The 20,461-nt window shown below is 37.4% G+C and overlaps 1 protein-coding gene across 4 annotated transcripts in view; it reads right to left on the bottom strand.

Moving 5' to 3' along the window:
* Positions 1–80: 80 nt before the first annotated feature.
* Positions 81–20,461, bottom strand: part of baiap2a (BAR/IMD domain containing adaptor protein 2a) — an 88,343-nt gene continuing 67,962 nt past the window's right edge. The window contains exons 4-15 of one of the 4 annotated variants that reach the window (XM_055035924.1): positions 20,274–20,335; positions 19,449–19,520; positions 15,528–15,665; positions 9,858–10,010; positions 7,841–8,083; positions 7,428–7,659; positions 7,021–7,222; positions 6,801–6,869; positions 6,564–6,723; positions 6,304–6,341; positions 2,751–2,793; positions 81–1,369 (exon numbers count right to left, since the gene is read on the bottom strand). In XM_055035924.1, the coding sequence (XP_054891899.1) occupies positions 2,766–2,793; positions 6,304–6,341; positions 6,564–6,723; positions 6,801–6,869; positions 7,021–7,222; positions 7,428–7,659; positions 7,841–8,083; positions 9,858–10,010; positions 15,528–15,665; positions 19,449–19,520; positions 20,274–20,335 (1,397 nt within the window). In that variant the 3' untranslated portion in view covers positions 81–1,369; positions 2,751–2,765. Of the gene's footprint in view, positions 1,370–2,750; positions 2,794–3,509; positions 4,725–6,303; positions 6,342–6,563; positions 6,724–6,800; positions 6,870–7,020; positions 7,223–7,427; positions 7,660–7,840; positions 8,084–9,857; positions 10,011–15,527; positions 15,666–19,448; positions 19,521–20,273; positions 20,336–20,461 lie in introns of those variants that run through there. The other 3 variants (XM_055035922.1, XM_055035921.1, XM_055035923.1) reach the window with 3 other exon arrangements.

Genomic DNA, 20,461 nt, shown 5'->3' with positions numbered 1-20,461 from the left:
GTGGTATATTTTATTTGTTTACATCGCTGGGCTTTTGTAAAAGCTAACAGTCAAATGTGAGAGCACAAAGACAAAGTATGCCAACTATGTAAGTTTAAATTTATTTGACAGGATAATTTAAACACATTTTCTTTACAGTGTAGATATAGTACAAACTGGGAGTGAAGATAGAAATAAAGACAAGGGCAGCTATATTTAAAAATAAAATAAAAAAGACACTTAATTGTGATGCAAGTGTGACCACATCAGTGTAAATGACTCATTTGTTAAAAACAAACTCATAATTTAGAGTACAATGCCTTACTGGAAAGCATCGCTGCCCATTAATCCAAACAATATTTCTTTGATTTTAACCTCTTTAGTCTTCATCTTCACACTTTCTAATTTATGTAAAACATGTGTGTTTTAGATCAGAGTGCCCTGTAATACTGAGAATGAAAGATCTGAAAAGATAATACTGGAGTTTATCTGAATATCAACCACTCCCTCAATGCTAAAAAGAAAAAAAAAAGACAGTATTAGGATTTTCCCCATATCGTGATCATTTACAGAATTAGACATTAATAAAATTAAAATTATAAGGAAAGAAATAGCAATTAAAAAATATTTTAGGGTATTACTGTGAACTTGTAGCTCTGAAATATTTCCATAATATTGGCAGGATAAAAAAAAAAAAAAAAAAAAAAAACAGGCAGAACTTTACTGCACATAATTACCCTTAAACCAATATAACAGAACAATAAGAACATTTATTTTTGTTTACAAAACCAGCAAAAAAGCAGAGAAGGCACAGGAGAGTCAAAGTCTGGGTGTCCTGCATCACCACTAACAAATATAATCATCTTAATGACCTAAAAGAAGCTAAATTGAAGCATAGTGACAAACTGATCTGTGGCCCTGCTTTCAGATCCCACTCCTCTTTACATATTAAAGAAAAACTCAGATGAAACTTAGAAGAAAAACTAATATTTTAACAGAAAAGCAGATAAAGGAAAAACTTTGTAACTTTACCTTAACAATAACAGTTGTGACCTAAGTAACTTAATAAATCTATAAACCATCACCTTTAAAAGTTCAGGCAGAGACATTTAATTGTGGTTGAAGTTGTTGGTTTCTAAGAACTTCAAAAGAAATTTTTCAATAAAAGAAGAAACTAAATTTGAGGTTGAGCAAGTCATCTGTTGAGACAATCCCACTTCTGGGCCCTCTTGTGGTAAATATAAAACATGCAAGTCATGGTTACTTGTCTTCTCTCATAGAATAGGCGCCCATCAGTGGAAAGAAGGTGGCGGCAGGTTGCTAGTAGTAGATGGGTGCAGACCTTTCGTCAGAGAAGGAAGGACGGAGGAAGAGCTCGAGGGACCGGTCGCTGCAGAGAGAGGAGGGAGGAGACAAGGAACACTCACAGTTATTAGTCAACACGATCCCAATTTGATCTATACAGACACCCACAGAAACATGATTAGACGTTTCAACCACACCCAAGGATAGTTTACTTTTACAGTCTAAGAGTGGTCAAAAAAAGTTGCTGTTTTGTGAGATCAAGCATGAGATGAAAAAAACATTTCAAACATTAATGAAAAACAGTTTGTAATACAGAAGTGGAAAAATGTGTTGGCATCCTAGTTAAATGTGTGTAAAAGCACCCAATCCAATTTTTTTTTAATTTCAGCACATTTATCAAGTTAGGGTAAATCATCAGGTGTAGATTTTGAATGTTTTTTTTTTTTTTTTTTGCAAAATCCTTAAATTTAGAAGTAAAGTCAACTAACTTGCAGTTTGAAGATGTGACTATGGCATTCCCACTAAAAGTTCTTGGTGTCTTTGAAAGAGAAATGAAGGCATTACTAAGCCTTCATGTTTAATCAAATATTTTTTCACATACCATTTGTTGGCTGCTAATAAGGGAATTTATGAATACTACATGTATACTTAGTTCCATTATGTGTAAATAACCATTTCTATGCATCATGAGCATAAATGTAACATCTGCATGCCATTGTTTCTTTCCATGTTCGAAAGACAAACTGACCAGTGGTAAATTAAATTACAATGTTCTAAGCGGCCTCCCAAGTGGTCAGATAGTGATTAGCCTATGAATCCAAGTAGGTCAAGGTGCCAGTTTCAAACATAAATTATTCTGAGAATGAACAGTCTTCCTAAATCAACACGAGATTAAGAATTATTATTGGGCCAATGCTGTAATGTCAGAGTCGCAGTTCATATGATTCTGTAATGAATCTTATTTGGACATGTTCAAATTAATCTTTGTCAAAATAAAACTCAAGAATGCTTTCTTTCATTTATTATAAATGTATTGTCAAAGTTATTAAGTATTGCACAACTGGTAATTTAGTAAATAATGATTTTAAGATTTTTTCCCCCCCAATACAATGTAATAAAATTAAAGCTTGAACTTTTCCTGAGAGATAAGATATAAATGAATGTATTTTAAGGCTTTTTACTCATTCTTACCAGGTATACCAACACATTTGTCAGAGTCTGTATGTAGCCATGCGTGGTTAGTGTCTTATCTGGATGATATTGGATTATGGAAAGAAAGACGAAAAAAAATAGCCCAACCCCATGGCCTGCCACAGTGCCAGATTGCCAAAAACCAAAAAGACCAGTTTTTCCAATATCGTATTCCAGCAGACGATTAGCAAAAAGAGATGAGACAAAGCATTCATAAGAGAAGTAAAACATAGGTGATTAGTTTATTGAGAGGCGATGGAGACTGAGGGACTTACAGCGGTCCTGTTCCCTCAGAACCGGGACAATTCTGGACCCAAACTGGAAGGTAAAGAGAACCTTGGGGTTTGAATGGTTCATACCTCAAATCATGCATGGAACAACAACTTGTAAGGACAATTGTTAGTCTGATGCAAGACAAACATACTGTACGTTGGTAAGATTTAAATGAAAAACGTATATCAGGAGTGCAACACTTCATGCTCTACATGCCATCTCAATTCAACACAACCTCAACGGAGACAGATTTCACCATGAATGGACCAAAATCAACTACGAAAAACGAGTCATTTCTTTAAACCAAGTACAACTCTCACAAGAAAAATTTAAAAAACCAAGGAATGTCTGCAGGCAGGAAAGATTCATTTCCCCACAATACAAATACTGAAACAAAACACCACCTTCACTTACTTCTTCTTTTTTCCCACAAGGACAGAAGGCAGTGCAGATGTAATATGGGTGTTCGGAGGAGGCAGGGATGAAACATGCATGGGACACAGCCGTGACGGAACTACTCACAAAATGTTACTTTTTAGAATGAAAAAAAAAAAGCATAAAGAAACACTGAAACAAGGAAAATGCCTCGTCAGTGGCAGAACAGATTCCTCGTCAGACCAGAACAGTTTATTAATATATAGAGATGTGTTTTATTTAGAATACCTTTGTAAAAAGTCACCATACATTCAAGGTCAATTTTCAGTGTCACATTTTTCTGGTTTCCCCCTCCACAGCATGCATAAGATAAACGCTTCAGCTCATCAGAATGTTTAGCATTTTTTTCTGTAAATATGTTACAAGGACAGTGTTTATCATTACTGTTTTTTTTTTCCTTCAAAAGAAAAGACCAAAACTGCACAGCCACTCAAGGAATACAATCAGGAAAAAAAACAGGGAAAATTGCAGAAAGCTGTGTTGATAAGTAAATCTCAAGTTATTCACAGCTGTAATTTAAGAATAGTCAACAAAAGGTTCACCAGTACAGCTTTAAGTGGGAGAAAAAAGAAACATTATTTTAATTTAACCAAGATATCTGGCAGTAAGTGAGCCAGGAATGCAAAAAAGCAAAAAAATAAACAAGTATGCCTGAGGGTGTGAAGTTTAACCAAGCACACATTTATTTTAGACTGACTGGGAAGAAAACAAAAGAATTTATATGTTTGTGTTTATTCGAAAAAACAACAACAAAAAAACAAAAAAAAACCAAGCAAAGTAAGGCAGATATGACACACCCCCTGGACAGAAAGTTCCAGCACTGACACAAGGAAGCACAGAAGGACCTGTGGCAGTTCTCAAAACAGAAACACAGCAAGCTGCTGGACAGCGTTTGTTGAAACAAAGCTTTTTCAGCCTGTTTTTTGGTGGGAACTCAACAGTATTGGGGCCCCATGGTGCTTTAAAAAAAGGCCATTCAGTCAGTGGCTTTAAGTACAACGACATTGAAGACTTTTGGCACTTGAACAGTACATGAACATGTCTTTCAGTTTCTGACAAAATGACACAACCATGTACATGCATGAAAGACGAGCAGTAGCAAAGGCAGTCTCTTGAGAGAACAGTCCGAGATGTGCGGACTGTGATCAGAAAGAGTGTTCAGAGTCCGTATCGCTGCATGCCGAGCAGGTAGGCCCCGCTCGGGATCTCACGCTCAACGCAATCCTCCACCCACCAGCCGCTACTGTCCACACCAACGCCAGAAGCAGCAGCAGAACCCAGGACGGACAGGAGTAGGAAAAGGAGGGACCCGGGGAGGAAGAGAGGACAGAAAGGAGGGATGAAATTGGCCTCTTCCATTCGGAGAAGGGGTGTGAGTGGAGGCAGAGGTGCAGACAAGTGGACAGGAAGGGGAGTGGAAGAGGAAGGAAAAGATGGGGGAGGAGGAAGTGGAGGAGGCCCCTGTGCTATCCGGAGCTGTCTGTGTCTGTCTGTATGTCTGTTCTCACACAGTCGAAATCAATTTGCCATCAGGACTGTCACTGTGGAACAAAGAGAGAAGGAAGCTTGCCAGGTCGGACACACTCAGAGAGAGAAATGGAGAGAGACAAGACAGGCACAAGGAGGCATGGTGGCATTCAGAAGTAATGTAGATGGGGGTTCAGGAAATCTGTTGTTGACCCCACCTACAAAACTCCAAGCACACCTGTCAAAATCATGAAAGACTGGAGCTTCAATTCCATCATCAACACCCCTAAACAGAAATCAAAATCATTCCCCAAATCAAAGTTTAACGGTTTATATTTGCTTCTATGACACAAAATGGTGACCCAAGAAAGGAGCTGCTGTTGATGAGGAAATTACAAACTGATCTCCATAGCTGGAGGGGTGTAATATTTATCTGTGAGGGTAAATACACTCTGGAAGATGGTAATACCAGTACAGAATAAATAAACACACACTTAGAGCAGACAGGATTGTGAAAAGCAGCTAAACATTTGGTGCCAAAAGGCTCCAGGCAGGAATGGCTGAGATGATGTCAGCATGACGTAAACTGTCACAACACGTACGTCATAAACACCTGGACAGATACACATCCATCTCAGGACACTGTTTGCTCTCTTAAGCACACACCACCTCACACAAATTTATATACAAGCATAAGAAGGATGTTCTGGCTGATTAGACAGGAACAAGCACTCTAGATTCTAACTGTTATCCTAAAACAAACCTAAAGTGTATCAAGAACTTGATATGAATAAAATTCAAATTGTCTTGCCCAACAGCTTTTGGACCATGAACTGGTAAATTGATCCTGCCTGAATGTATTCAGTAAAGTAGATTTTATTTTTTGTAACACTGGAAAGAGACAAAAATCTAAAAAGAAAAAAAAAAAAGAAAAAAAAGTATATATATTCAATTTCAAAAGGTGTTTTATATTCAGTTTTGATCTCCCAATAAACATAAGAAGAAATACCAGTCGCTTGTTGTTGCTACTGATTGAAGATTTTCTACCAAATAAAAAAACATGTCCACCCCAATTTTCATATTATGATATAAAATGTATTTTAAGTGAAAGTAAAGATTTTCTGACATACAGTCATCTTGAAAGTAAAATCCAAAAAATGGCCTTGAAACCAGATAAGCGTTGCAGTTCCTTCAACATATATTTACACATGTTAAAGAAAAACACAAACGTTTCCTGCCAAAAAGATAGACTTACAAATCTTTATTACTAGAAAATTTAAATAGTGACGCTGAAAATACAAACGTCCAGCTATTTTTGTAAGCTCTGTTTCATAGCTACTCACAATGGGCAATCACAATGGTGCAAATCAACTGCACAAATGAAACCCTAATAACTTCTAAGATGTGTATTATTTTTGTTTTTATGACACAGTAATCATATTTTGCTGATTAACTTTTTTCCTGCTTTGAAATTGGTGAAACTAACATTTGGCATTTGAAACTGACACTGGAACAATATGGTTTATGTACAGCAGTTGCTCCTTCCATTAAGAATTTATTTACCATATCTCAAAATCACTCATGTATTACTTACTTAAAAAAAAAATAAAGCACCGACTATAAATTCATGGGAATGCAAGATGGGTTACATACCTTGTGGCAAAGCGGCTGTCATAATCCTCAATGGCAGGCTGGAAATTAAAAGGAATTATTTTTTTTAGTCTGGTAAAGCCCTGTTTTAAAATATAGACACTAGGTGGCAGCAAAAAACTAAGCAGAAGTCTAACTTTTCACATACTGCAGGATTACTCATAACCAATTATGCAACAAAGCCTTAACTCAGATGGAGGCTGCAAATTAAGCACACAAGTGCAACAATCGTATAATCTGCACATTTCATGGTTTAGTAATACCTGTGGAGCGAACCCTGCCATGCTGTAGGGCCGTGGGCGAGTCTGTGCTAAGCTCTGTGCCAACAGTCGGGCAGTTAGGCCGTAGTCAGGTGTGGGCAGTGATGCGTCGCTCTCCAGCAGGTTCCCAGTGCTGCTGCTTTTACCATGATGGAGACTGGAACTGCAAAAAGACATCAGTTTTGAGACTTTAATTCATTTGAGCTTTTAAAACCATTCATGAAAAGAAGCAGGACGTACTTCACTTTGAGCTTGTCGCCATCACTTTCAGGGAGCACACGTGTGTAGGAGAATGGGAACCAGCCACGCCTGGTGAAAATGAAATTATTTCAAATATATGACACACATTAATAAGTAGATAAATCCTTCAAAATATATTTTTACAATCCATAAATGATATAAATAAACAGAAATATGTTTTTATAGTATGTGTTGAGAAAAAAAAATGAACTAGACATACATCTTGTTCTTCTCATTTTCTCCATAGTGCCAGCCATCACGAGCCTCTGGCACTAGCAGGGTGATGACATCTCCCTCGGAGAAGCTTAACAGGGTACTGTTGTCGCCAGCGGCATGGGAGAAAATGGCCTGAACGCGTGAGCGCCCGTTCTTTTCCAGTCCGGCTGCCATGGAGCTGGACCTGGGCAGAGTCCGTGTCTCTCCTGAGGAAAGATGAATTTTAAATAAAGAAGGATTGGTGAGAAGACAGCTACCACATGCTACATGACAATCTATTAACACATTTCAATAATAAAAAAAAGAAAGAAAGAAAAATTTAGTAGTCAAATATTTTTGTGACTGTTTTGATTAATTTTCATAGATTGATGACAGTATGATGCAATCCAAGGTGTGACCATGGCAGCTTACCCACTGGGTTTTTATTCTTGGCAGGAGCAGGCCTACGCACAGGGAGGGTGTTGGAGTAGACATCGCTGACCTGTCTCTGGGGCTGGACCTGGGCCTGGCCCTGTGCCTGAGTCTGAGGGGATGCTGGCCTAACTTGAGACACAGACATTGAACCCCCATCTGTCCAGTATTCCTCGCCGTGGACTCCTGTCGTCCCATTGACCATCGACATGCCATCTGGGCCCATCAGCCTCTGGAGCAAGTGGGGCAAATAAAATCAGAAGAATTCTGACAATATTTCAATTTTAAATTACAGTAATCACAGATTCATTGCACCAATAAAAACAGAACGAATGACTCAAGGTGTTAATGTGGCTCGAAGTCAAATTCAGTGCTGTTCAGACAGATAAAACATCAGCCATTCATTTTCTCACCGCTGGGTGTCCGAGGCCGCTCCCCATAAAAACAGCCAGCTCCGGGGGAACAGGAAGAGGCTGAGCCCCTGGTATGGGGTCTGAGATGACCAGATTGGATTTGGAGGAGTGCAGGGGACTTGTGCCTCCAAGAGCAGCAGAACCCATCTGCTGGGCCAGCAGCATGGCTCTGTCAGGCAGTTTGTTGGGATCTGAGCAGGCCTGCTGCCACACTGGGATCTTCTGAGTCAAAAGGTCTTTTCCCTGAGAGAACACAGACAAGGATGTGGAAACAAATACATAAAAAAGCAAAAAGATAGGCTCAATGTAAATACTGGAAAAGGCATTTTTATTCAGTACTATCCTTCCATATCCAGTCCATATAAATGTTTCTTTGTGTGTATCCTTGACCACTGCTCTTTGTGCAGCTTTGATGATGTGCTGCGTGGGTAAAGCAGACCATCACACAACCAAGCTGTCCACTGCAATGTTTCCCAGCCTGTGGACACAGCTATTCTTTTCACTAGTATAGAAATACTGTTTAATGTTTGCCAGAAAAGAGTATATGTAAATAACACACACAAGCACAAAATGGGCTTTGTGCTTTCACATACAATGAGATTACACTAACATTTCCAGGGTAACACAGATATCTTGCACATAAGGTACTCTCTGGGAGCATGTTCATGAGTTTGGTGAAGGTGAACACTTCCCACACACACCCACATGCTGATTAATGACTAGACTTCATATTGGGAAAGGGGGGAGGAGGGAATGTGGTCGACATACACCATCCTCCTGCAGCCACATCTTCAGGCTGGCAGCTTTCACCCACCCATAATCCCAGGTGACTGATGCACTCCATTACCCATGGATTTGAAATTGCTGAGGAACAGAGAGGCATGCATTTGAACCATGCACACCCACACAATAACAAGAATACATATGTAAATGGATTTCATTCTTCTTCAACTCCTTATTTTTCTGGATCGTAAAATAAGGAAGTAAATTTGTTAGAATTTCAGTACCCTTTGCTTCAAATATCAATGTAAATACTGGAAAATAACATTAACATTAGTGTAAAAATGATTAAAAGTACTTCATAGCTGACCACTGGAAATTTATATGGTTTTCACAATTTCCTGGCCAAACCAATATTGTGCCTTTAACTGCAGATGTAGGGTTGTTGTGCTGGAGGGCAAACCTTTGCCCCACTCTTTTGCAGTTACTGATAGTTTTCTTGCAATATGGCCCTGAATTTAACTCGATCAATCTTCTCCAGAAGAAAAGCATCCCTACAGCAAGATGCTGACACCATCATATTTTGCTGAGAAAAGTGTGCTTACCGTGACACGCTCTGTTAGATATCTGCCTCAAATAGCATTCTCAAGAGATATGCTTAACTTCATCTAACCAGTCATCTTGGTCCATTTGTTCTCTATATTCCCTAATTGATGAGTGCAAAACTAAAAATATTCATTATTATGGATTTCTTTAAACAATAGCTTCCTAACAGAGCAAGAGAGGCAACAGCAGCATTAAAAAGGGATAGAGGTTTAAATTTTCTTTGCTGTACTCTTCCTGGGATTCACATATTGAATTGTTCATTCTATTTGTTCTCAAAGCAATTTTCTAGAGAATTTTACAGAGATCAATAACAGGCAGAAACCTAAATTGTGAATATCTTCAGTTAACTTAGGCCCCACATTTACAAATAAATTGCTAAAGCCATTGACCACATCGTTCATGTCATTCACAGTCCTATCCTTATCAAAACACCATTTTTAGTTATCTCATTTAACATTTTTCACATTCATTGGATGGAAAACAATGTAAAATAGCAACAGTGATGTGTTAATTCAAACCAATTTAGACGACGGCATGGGCACCTCTGTTTTTAAACTACACTGAAAAATGTGCCAATCATGTGTAGAAAAAGTTCAGAATTTGATCTTTTCGTTTTCTGTCATAAATAACTCACTTCTAAATGGAAAAGAAAACTGAACTAAATCGAGGTTTTAGGAGCATTTTGACTTACCTTTCCATGGTAGGCACTGCTGTTTTTGGCCACAGCACACTGTCGGTCCACCAGGAAGCAGTATCTGCGGCGTTCCTCTGACAAGGCCGTCTTGTAGCCCTCAGCTATGAAGGTGTCTAGCTCTGTCTGCTTATTGCTAATGGTCTCCACAAACTGAAAGGGAAAACACAATCATATGCAAGTATTAGCATCGTTTGCTTTTGTATTCAGATCTTGCTCGTTTAGCTTTATAGCACTTTGCCCATAGTAGCTGGTTTTTAAAAGGTGCTTAAAAAACACCTGAGAAATACATGTATTTGCTATGACTGTTTTCATTCATCTTGTGAGTGTGTTCAGCCAGCTCTTCCAAGTCCTTAAACAAACATTTGCAAAAGATTGATCTTCTGGTGTGTGGAGGGTAGAAATAAGAGGCAATGTCAAAAAACACTGAATAAAGAATAAATTAAAATGTTGTCAATTATCTTTACTTCATTTAAAGTAGCACTACTCTGTGACGCACTTCCATTGTTTGAAGCAGGTTGCAGCAAATTACATGACAAATATATTTCCAAATGTTTCTTTCTGTAAATATTACCTTAAGTGTTGGCATTCACCTTTGATAATATGTCAGGGAATAACAGACCAGTCTGAGTTTTGAGTCTCAGGGGAAAAATTAAGTAAACATTTCTGTGATGAAGTGTAATACATATATAAAGGTTTAAGAAATACAAGATTTTTCTTGTTAAGGCTTCCTACTGCTTTTAAAGAAAGAAATTGTATGTGACCCCAGTCCAAGTGTTGTTTCACTTAGTGACCAGCAGGGCACACTCTTTCCCACTTTCAAGCAACACAGAGTTAGGTCTTTCATTAGCCAAATGAGAATCTTATAATTCCAGATGACACTAATTCAACCATTTTGAGTGATTTATTTTGCTGGACTTAGCACAAAGGCTAAAAAAATGCTGGTTTAATTAGTGGTTACAGTTCTTTAATTAATGTTTGGTTGAAATAGGAGCATCATGTCAGCAAGAGTTGTTTATATGGCTGCCAAAATATACTAAGAGGTGGAACGATGACTTCCATTCCTTCTAATCATCTCTAAAAACAAAAGGATTGTGATTTTGTTGTGGAATGACTCAGTCTATGCAGTAGCAGCAAAGATAACAAAAGGAGGTAGAAAGATGGAAGAGCCCATTATGGTAAGGAAGTTTGGGAAATTACATCTGGATGTAACACCTACATGCATTCATGAACCGGTTCTTGGAAACGTCAGAAGTTGTCCACTGCAAGTACCCTTTAAAAGATCACAGTCAAAGCGACTGTCCCTCTGTCTCTCTGGCGGAGTGACCCTTTTCGTATTTGCAGTCTGTGACTCACAAGCTGCTAGCCGCTGAAACACCTCTAGCCAGAGCTAATAGGAGCGGCTCAGGCAGTGTGTGCTCGCCTTTTGTCAAATCAACATGGCCCCATTCTCCAGCCATTCAAAAGGTCACGAAAGTAACCCAAGACAATGAGTGCAGTGGGAAAAGCACACGCAGACACCTGGCACCATTATTTCCCAGTGACCTCAAGTTACATCAAGGAAAGAATGAGTTGTTCTGCACAGGTTATGGATGGAAATGAAAACTGCTACATGTCAGTGGAGTGTTAACACCCAGGCTTTAAGTACTCAGTATTACAAGTTTTTCTTTGTACATCTTATTACGTTGACATATTCAGGACGAAATCCCAACACTTCAGCACTTCATTACTGTGCACTGCCAACACATTTTTCAATAATTACAGCCACTGGGATGGAGGCTCTCAAAGCATTTAAAAGGTGAAGAATACACCTGGATTCACAACAACACTGCGGAATGCTGTAAGTACAGAGAAAATTTCAAAGCATCGTCCAACTCTGTTTTAAACTACTTAGTGCTTCCATTTTGTTCTGGTGCTACATTAGCACTACTCTTTCGAATAAAAAAAGAAATAAACTTGAGACATCTAAATGCAAAAACACCTTGGGTATATTATCATTGCTTTAATGCCAGTACTCTAAAAAAAATTATACTTTGAATATGCAAGTCTATAGATCAGAAACTGTTATATTTTGTGAAAAAAGGTGCAGTGGGTCAAACATCAGTTTTATGATAGGAATTCTTAGCTTGGAGTTCCATCTCTCTCTCTGTTTCATCTTAATAAAATCCAATGCAGCACAAAAGAGTTTATCTTGATAGAATCCCTTTATATAGTTCCTTAGTATTCTTCATAGTCTACATAATGAAATAATTAGCATTTCATCAGACTTTACCTATTGATGGTTCTTTGCGAGTGTTTAAAGGCAAGAAAGATCAGAAGACGAGGAGAGACAAAGAGACTATCAAAAGTGGGTGGTCTCTTTATTGTCGTCTCTTTTCACTGATGGACTGCACCAAGACACCAACTTGTAAAAAAGCAGTCTCTCTCATCTTCCAAAGCATCACAAATGTGGTGGAGGAGGATGAAATGCTGCCCTCATCTCTACAGCATTTACTCGTCTTTTTCTTGCCTGCCTCCTGCTGATTTTCTATCCGCACAAATTAAACCATCCAATCTGTCACAAGACTGAACTATTTTTCAAGGTGGACACTTGTAATTGTGAAGCACAGGTCTTGTGGGAGTGCAGGGCTCTCGCTCTCTTATTTGCGAGCTTTGCTTCTTGTGGGCTCAGGCACCAACGAGTTGACTTTTCTCTCACACGCCCACAGCTGTGATATGATCAGTGAAAGTGAGCAGACTGAAAATGAGAAAGGGAGATTGATTTTTCTTCTCTCCTGCAAAGTTGCTGTAAATTATGAGTCCACAATATGATGAGCCCTTCACTTTGCACAGATGGGCCTAATTGATCAGTTATGCAGACTCCATCCATAAACTCTAATTTATGTTGAGCATGGAAAGAAGTAAAATGTTCTACTTTACTTCTCTCTTTGGTTCGAGTGATTCAGCTGAAGTGAGATGTTAGGCTAATAGCTGTTTTAAATTTCTCAGACATTTGCACTACAAGAGAGATTCTATTATATTATAAGATGTTATGTTTTAATATTACCATTCTATGAATCTGAAGATTATATGAGAAGAATATTTAAAGGCTTTTTGTATTTTGTAAATTTAATTTAAATAAAAATCCAACTATTTACAAATAAAATAAAATTAATGTACATTATTATTAGGATTACAAAACTGTGGAATAGTGTTTCCCTTCTTAAATCTATGATTTAGATTTTTTAAATTTATTTTTCACTTCTTTTAGTTATTCTTGCATCTAAGGTTGTGATGGTACTTGTGTATGAACTAAATAGCCATGACAACACAATAGGGGGGAAGCAATGGGATAATCCCAGCTAGGCAAAAATCAATACTTGGAGAGTGAACCATTTTTTTTGTTTGTTCAAATTAAAATGTAAGATTTATTAGTTTATCATAAGAGCAAACAAAGTAAATGAAAATGATGAGAAAAATCTGTCATTTGACTCAGATGTGTTGAAGGGACATGTCTAAAAGTAGCAGAATAATGGCTCCTGAGGATTGGACTTTGGTACCCATGCTTTAGTCTGCAGAAGTAAATAAAACATCATCTTGTTTACTTGTGTTTGTTATGATGTTGCTTGTTATTTCAGGAGTAGTGTATAGTAATCGAAAAAGTTGATTTTTCATTTGGATTACTACCTCTTCATTATTCTGATTTTTTTAAATCTTCATTTGAAGGCTTTTATTTGTGTAGAGTAATGCTAAATGCTCTACTTTAAATTATGAGAAACGCATAGAAGACTCATACTTTTCTTGATATATACAACCCAGTACTTCCTCACAAGGCAAACAATTTATTTTTCTGATTGATTTCTAATTGATTATGATCATGAATTACAAAAATCATAAACGAAAATATATAACATGGCTTAATGTTACCATTCTATAAATAAAAACATTTATGGATTGTCATTCCTTGGTGGAATATTTTCCAAACAAAGAGAGTAAATGAAAATGAGGAAAAATCTGTCATTTGACTTGGGTGTCAAATATTTCAGAGGAAATATTTTCTCTGTAGGAAATATACAATCTTACAGTCCCCATATGTCTCAAGTGTGTGGAATAACAACTGAATAAGTGTGCAGATTATAAAATTTAATGCATAAAAATAACTTAATGAAACAAACTTGAAATTAAGAACTCTGCAAATAAATACACTTAAAAGGCTATTCAATCAGAAGAAGAAACAGAGAGGTTTCATGGTGCACGTAGAATCTCTGCTCTTTACAGATTTACTGATTCTGGGGCCACAATCAATGCTCCCACTTCAAGCTGTGCTTCATGCTTGACCGCACTGTTGAGCGCATTCTGACGCTTGTTGTCTTATGATGACACTTAATACATCATCTCTTCAAGACAGACCTGACACAATGGAACAAACATGATGTGACAATTGAGTCAGATCAATCCAGCTCTTCCACACCACCGAAGACAAAATGGTAGTGGATGTGTGTGCAACTGTGTTTGTGACAGCTTGAAAACTGAGTGGACAGAGTGAAAAACTTTTGGAAAAACCTTTGAAAAGTTTGCATCTGAAAGATACGCTTTACTTGACTGATGGCTGGACTTCACTGCAAGGCCACAAGTGGCTCAGTAATTCTGCGAGCCATGACCTGTTGGTCTCACATCTGTGCCCCCATCCTATAAAGCAATCTAAATTCCTGCTTCCCAGGTAATGCATTGACCTTTCCTGTCCTCACATATGGCTTTTCTCCCTTGCTTTCCCTCTTGCTACAAGACTATACAAGGAAGCAACAAGAAAACATCACAAGTGATGATGTCTGGTGCAGAGGAATGTTGTCAGGGCTGTTTGTTGTCCGTCCAGCAGCTGAACCCTTTGCCCTGTCATGTAAGTCATTGGGTGAAGGAAAAAAATAAATGTGACATTACTCATTAAGCAATGCCACACAGTTAAAGTTCACTTCACATCAATCAACATTCGTTGCACATGCAGGATTGTTCAACAACATAAAGTTTGTTGAATTGTTTTCTGACAGTGTAAATTATGTTTTAACATTTATCAGAAGGTCCAAACATCTTTGTAGAACACATGAGAGCAAAGGAGAAAACTGTGCAGACATAATTTCTCAATTATGTGTTGATGTATAAAACAGGTTTATTTTTTGATGTGTATGTAGACACTGTTAAAATTAATTGGCTCAACCATCAGTACTTCAGTTACTGTAGCTTGTTTTTCCCTGCTGCCTGGAGGAGTGTCAGTGTTTCTGCTTTTAAGTGTGCAAATGTAATAAAGGTTTCCAAGGGCACACAATTCATAATCAAACCGTCACCATTGGCCTTCCCACTGAAGACACCATGTCGCCTCTGCCCCCATCCTGGCTGCATTTTCTTTATATAAAAATAATATTGAAGTCCTTTTCACTGTTATTCATAAACCTTGATTCCAATTCTACCCCAAATCAATGCAACCTGCAGAAATTAGAACAAACTGACCTGAGAGTGCATGTAATTTTCATTGATGTTAGAGATTTACCACCATCTCAGCCATTTCTTCTTCTCAACATGTAGAGCACACATTTTTTAATTAAAATGTTAAGTTTAGAGTTTCAGACAGTTTTGTGAAACTCTATGAAAGGGAATTAATGTAAAGTGATCTGAGATGGAACTCAGCAGGGGGCTCACCTGCATCTCCTTCTCTCCATACTTTGAAGGGTTCTTACTGCCTTGACTCTTCCTTCGAAGCTTCTTCAGTTCACCCTGGCATTTTTCCAGACTCTCCCCTTTGCTCTTGTGTTCCAGCTGGTATTTTTTCAAGGCAGCCTAAGTAGAGCAACAGGAAATAAAAATAACATGAAATCACACTTCTTCCAAAGTCAAATCTTTTTAAAAGTTATAATCAAAGGGACATACGGGATAAGTTGATATGTTTTAGAGTGAAGTTTTCAGGTAAACATATTAATAAATACACATTAAACCTGTCAGTATGTCGTGACAGTAAAACACGATGGATAATCTGTGAAAAAAACCACGAAGAATTTCTGCTCCCTGTGCAATGCCGCTCAGAAAAAAAAATCACTTCCAGCACAATCTGGGCTCTCTTCCCTTAACTTATATTGTTTCTGATTGATTTCTGATGAGGTGTCAATCAGCAAACAGAAGGAGAACTTGGGACCAATTACATTAATTTTCGGTGTAAGTTTAATTTCGGTGTAGTTTTAGCAAAGGCAGAAGTAAATGAAGCTGTTAGCAAATGAGTAAAATTTAAATCGCAACACAGTCCAAGTCTCCCGGAAGCAATTGTTTCCAGACCCTCTTGGCTGGTATGGAGCAAAGTGCATCTCAAGTGGCTGGTTTTTAACCAGGCTATGTCCTTTCGTAAAGTATAAAATTTCAAGCACAGAATGTATAGTACGTATATGAGATTAGATTGGAAGGTGGTTCTACGAGATACTGATTATGGAACAGAAAGATGTGCATAAAAGTTTCATTTGAAAAAAGAAAATATTTTCTGTCATACACAATTGGGTTTCTTTTTATTAAGAACCAAGAGTAAGTGAGAAGATTTCTCTGGTTATTTTCTCACAAAAATTGTAATATCTGGTGTGACAACCATACCACCTATCCCCTTGTAGGGGGCAATGTCCACAATATAAGCATTCAGTCTCATGAAAAACCCACAAAGCTCTCCTACTGTTTGTGATGCTCTCTATTGTATATATAGAGGCATCCGTTTGTGGTGACCTTCACTCTCCTTTTCAACTGACTGTTAGTCACCGTCAACCGCTCCACTCATGATGTCACCACTCAAGCACCCTGGTGCTTGCTGGACAGGCCAGCTCCTTGAAAACAAACTATTCACTTAGTCCTCATTGGTCTAGACGTCCACCAAACTCAAGCTGAATTATGTACTTCTTGTTGATGACTTTTTATTTACTAATTAAAAGAAAATAAGAAAAACACTTTTCCTCCTATTTTAAACTGACATTTCAGCCCAACATAGAGGTATAGGTTGCTTACTTTTAACAGGAATCAAAATATTTAGTGGGAAATTTCCAAAGACAGATGGTATTCCCTTTGAGGTCTGGTGTCTCCGCCCTTCTGAATCAAAGCATTTAAATATTAAACACTATTGTTCTGGCTGACAAGCACGGATCATCATAATGTGGCAAAGAGAGTGCACATTGGGATACTCTCATCTCTTGTTACATTCAAAAAGGCTAAGATATTGCTTTCATGATTCAAGAAAGTGCTGAGAACATTTGGTTCCTAAACTCCAAATCCTCTTAATCTCTTGTGGGTTTTGTTTTGAAATCAACAACGCCTGTGATCAAATCTCTGTGAGCATGATTTTCATCGAATATGAACAATCAGATGTCAGTGACGGCCTGGAACAAACAATGACAGGATTGTCAAAAAAGCCCTAATGAGCTCCTGATTTGTTTAATTTCAATCATGTGGTTTGCTGGACTGTTGATTTAGCAATAAAAATAATAATAAAAAAGAAAAAAAAACAACAACTTTGTTTCCGTGGCTTTATCAGCTCTGTTGCTATAGTAACAACATGTGATGTGGGAAAGCTCGTGTGGTCTCTCAGTTTGAAAAATTGGAAGAGAAAAGCTTATGAACAGGGGTCCAACACCCGCTTTTGCATACTGCATGGAAATGAGCACATATGCAGGTATTCTCGAGAAAAAGAAGCAGAGAAAGAGCCTCTCTTGTCGCACACCTGCAGAAAGACATGAAGTGTTTGCTCTTCTTTGCAGAGAATTTTTAAATAATCACAAATTTGTTCAATACATCGCAACAGAATGGGCCAAATGAGGCCTTTGGACCTTTATCAGCTTTCTAAAGCAATAACAATAAAATGAATGAGTCATCTGCTCATTTTCTCCTGTTGTTTGAGGTAAAGTGATACAGCCAACACAGGCTGCCTCACTGCTGACATTCAGGATTCATCTCCCAGGAACTAAGACTTGTGCTGGAAAAAAAAAAACTAAAAATCTTAGCTGAAAAGAGTAGGATTAAATACCTATTGTGAAAAACATTTCTATCAGCTGGGTCTTATTGAATAAAAAGTCAAACATGCCTTTTCTTTATTCTCTCCATTGTTCCCTGTACTGAAACAGCAAACCCCAGGCAAGTTTGGTACAGGTACAAAATATAACAGTCATTGGTAAAACAACCTCTGTTTAGAAACAGGGGGTTCTGCTGTTGGTTCATGGCCACATAGTGATCCCTCTGTTCGGTTTCACATGATCTAAAATCTTCTTACAGCCATGTGAAACAAAGAACGCAGACAATGAATTTTATTAGGACTTTATGTGACAAACCAATGCAAAGTAGCCCATAATTGTGAATTGAAAATCGTACTTTATTTTGTTCTATTTTAAGGGAGTGTTTCTGCATTTGTTAAAATGGCATGTCAGTTTTGATTGCTACAATTGGAGTTTTTATAGATCTCAACTAAATCAATTACCATGACAAAATTACTGTCTTTAGTAGTCCTAGTGTTAAATCACCTAATGAGCAAACAGTGGAAATACGATGTTGGGATAACACCAGCTGTTCTGTGATGAGCTCACTTGCTTGTTAGAGAACATTAGTGAACAAATGGAACCACAAAGAACACAACAGGCAGGACAGGGATACATTTGTGCAGATTAAATTATCTGTTTAAATTATTATTAGGTCCCAAAAAAATAAACTAAGCTTTAAACATCTCGTGCAACAATGTCCAACACATCATACAAAAATGGAAACAATATAGAAACTGGTTCTGCAAGCTATTAACTCAAGGCAGATGAAAGCAAGTGTGCATCAAGTTCTTCTTTTTATTAAAAAAAATAAAAACATCTGTCAGTGCCTCCAACTTGACAAATATGCACTAGTTTATCTTTGGCCTTTCACGTAATATCCTAAAAAATATATCACAGGTTGTGGTGGTAACATGAAAAATGTGAAAAAAAGTGTTCACTGTTATGAATACTTTTTCCAATGCTCTCAAAGTATTTATTTGCATAAAATAAATTAAAGAAATTCATTCAAATAAGCAAAACCCATCTGGTGTGTCAGTGGTTGCAATGGGTTTACCCTAGGATGAGAAGCAATATGATTATTTAATTTTTGTCTGTTGAATACAAATGAAATTTTAAAATGGCATTCAAATTGCATAAGCAAGGAGCTGTGAGCTAATGCAGCTCATGACAGGATTCTTCCAACAATACATCACAAAAATGAAAACGTTATCCCATCCCCCAAAACGACGCACAGCGGTATTGCTGTACACTTCGGCTGCTACCCACTCATTCTAAAGATATCACAAGTAGACCCACTCCGCAGCACTTACACACACTCTATGAGGGGCTTATTATAATCAGTGTACCCCCAATAGCTTAGTAGACATGAAATACTGCAGAAGTAGACTTAAAGCCCAAACTTAAGATAAACAGTGTTGCCTGCAAATCTATTATTACTTCATTGGAATAAGGCATTGTCTGCACCATCGTTACAACATTGCACGGCTTTCTAAAAATAAAACTACTGCAGTGTACATTTTAGCGCTAATCTGATTTAGGAAACCAAGCGACAAATTCTGATACTCACAGTCAAGTACCGAGCATCTAGATCCACCTTCTTCTCAAGTTCAGAAAGCAGCTCATTATGGAAGCATTTAAGCTGAGGAAGAAAACAACAAATGATTAAATAAACAGTTAATGCTTAGAAAATCCTTGATACGAACTGTGGTTTATATGTTTTTAAACTGAATAGGCAGCAGTGATTGTTACTGAAGTGTAGACAGAAATCTTTGAGTACACAAAATATTTTTCTCTTTCATGTGTGGAGCTTGGATCAGCCAGTTGGCATGCTAAAACAGAATAGCATACAAGCAGTAAATTTAACAAATTTTCTGTTTTTGTTCAACCTGAAATAATATAAAAGTAACATGTTAAAATTACTTACATAAAACGTGTGTAAAAATATTTTTGCAATTATTTCACAATTTCAAAATCTTTTTTCCAAGTGTATGGATGAATTTTTGTCCTCCTGACCACCCTTCCAAGAACATTCATTTTTATAGATGCACTGGAAGTTAAATTAATAAATCGATCTCAATCTTTGTTTCTATGCTGTGATATCATTTCTGATAGATGATGTATGGTGGACAGTCCTGCTAAAGGTGTTTGAAGTGATAGAAAGGCTGCAGCATTAATTGGAACAGAATATCCATCCCACATTAAATATTTGTCATTTTTTAATATCAGTTTGAGTTGAGAGTTATTTACCAAAGAGCTCAGGTATTGATTTATGTTTTGAATAACATGCATAAACTTAATTGCATGTCCTTGTTCTTCTGTTTATATATTTATTCTTAAAGCATTCCAATAAATGAAGTCATTGTTAAAACACACAGTTGCTTGAAATACCAACCATTTCCTCTAGCTGCACTTGGATCTGTCTGTGGACCTCAGCCATCTGGAACAGAACGTCCCCTTCAGACAAAGAAACAGAGACATAGAAAAAATGCATAAATACCTTTTAATATGAACAGAAAAAGGAATGAGGAAGAAACTAGGAGAAAATATATATATATTTAAAAGAAACCAAGAAAAAACAGA

This window comes from Poeciliopsis prolifica, unplaced genomic scaffold, assembly GCF_027474105.1.
Source record: "Poeciliopsis prolifica strain line A6 unplaced genomic scaffold, Auburn_PproV2 SCAFFOLD010, whole genome shotgun sequence".
Taxonomy (NCBI): domain Eukaryota; kingdom Metazoa; phylum Chordata; class Actinopteri; order Cyprinodontiformes; family Poeciliidae; genus Poeciliopsis; species Poeciliopsis prolifica.
The sequence above is the reverse complement of the archived record's forward strand: the minus strand, read 5'-3'. Positions and strand labels throughout refer to the sequence as shown.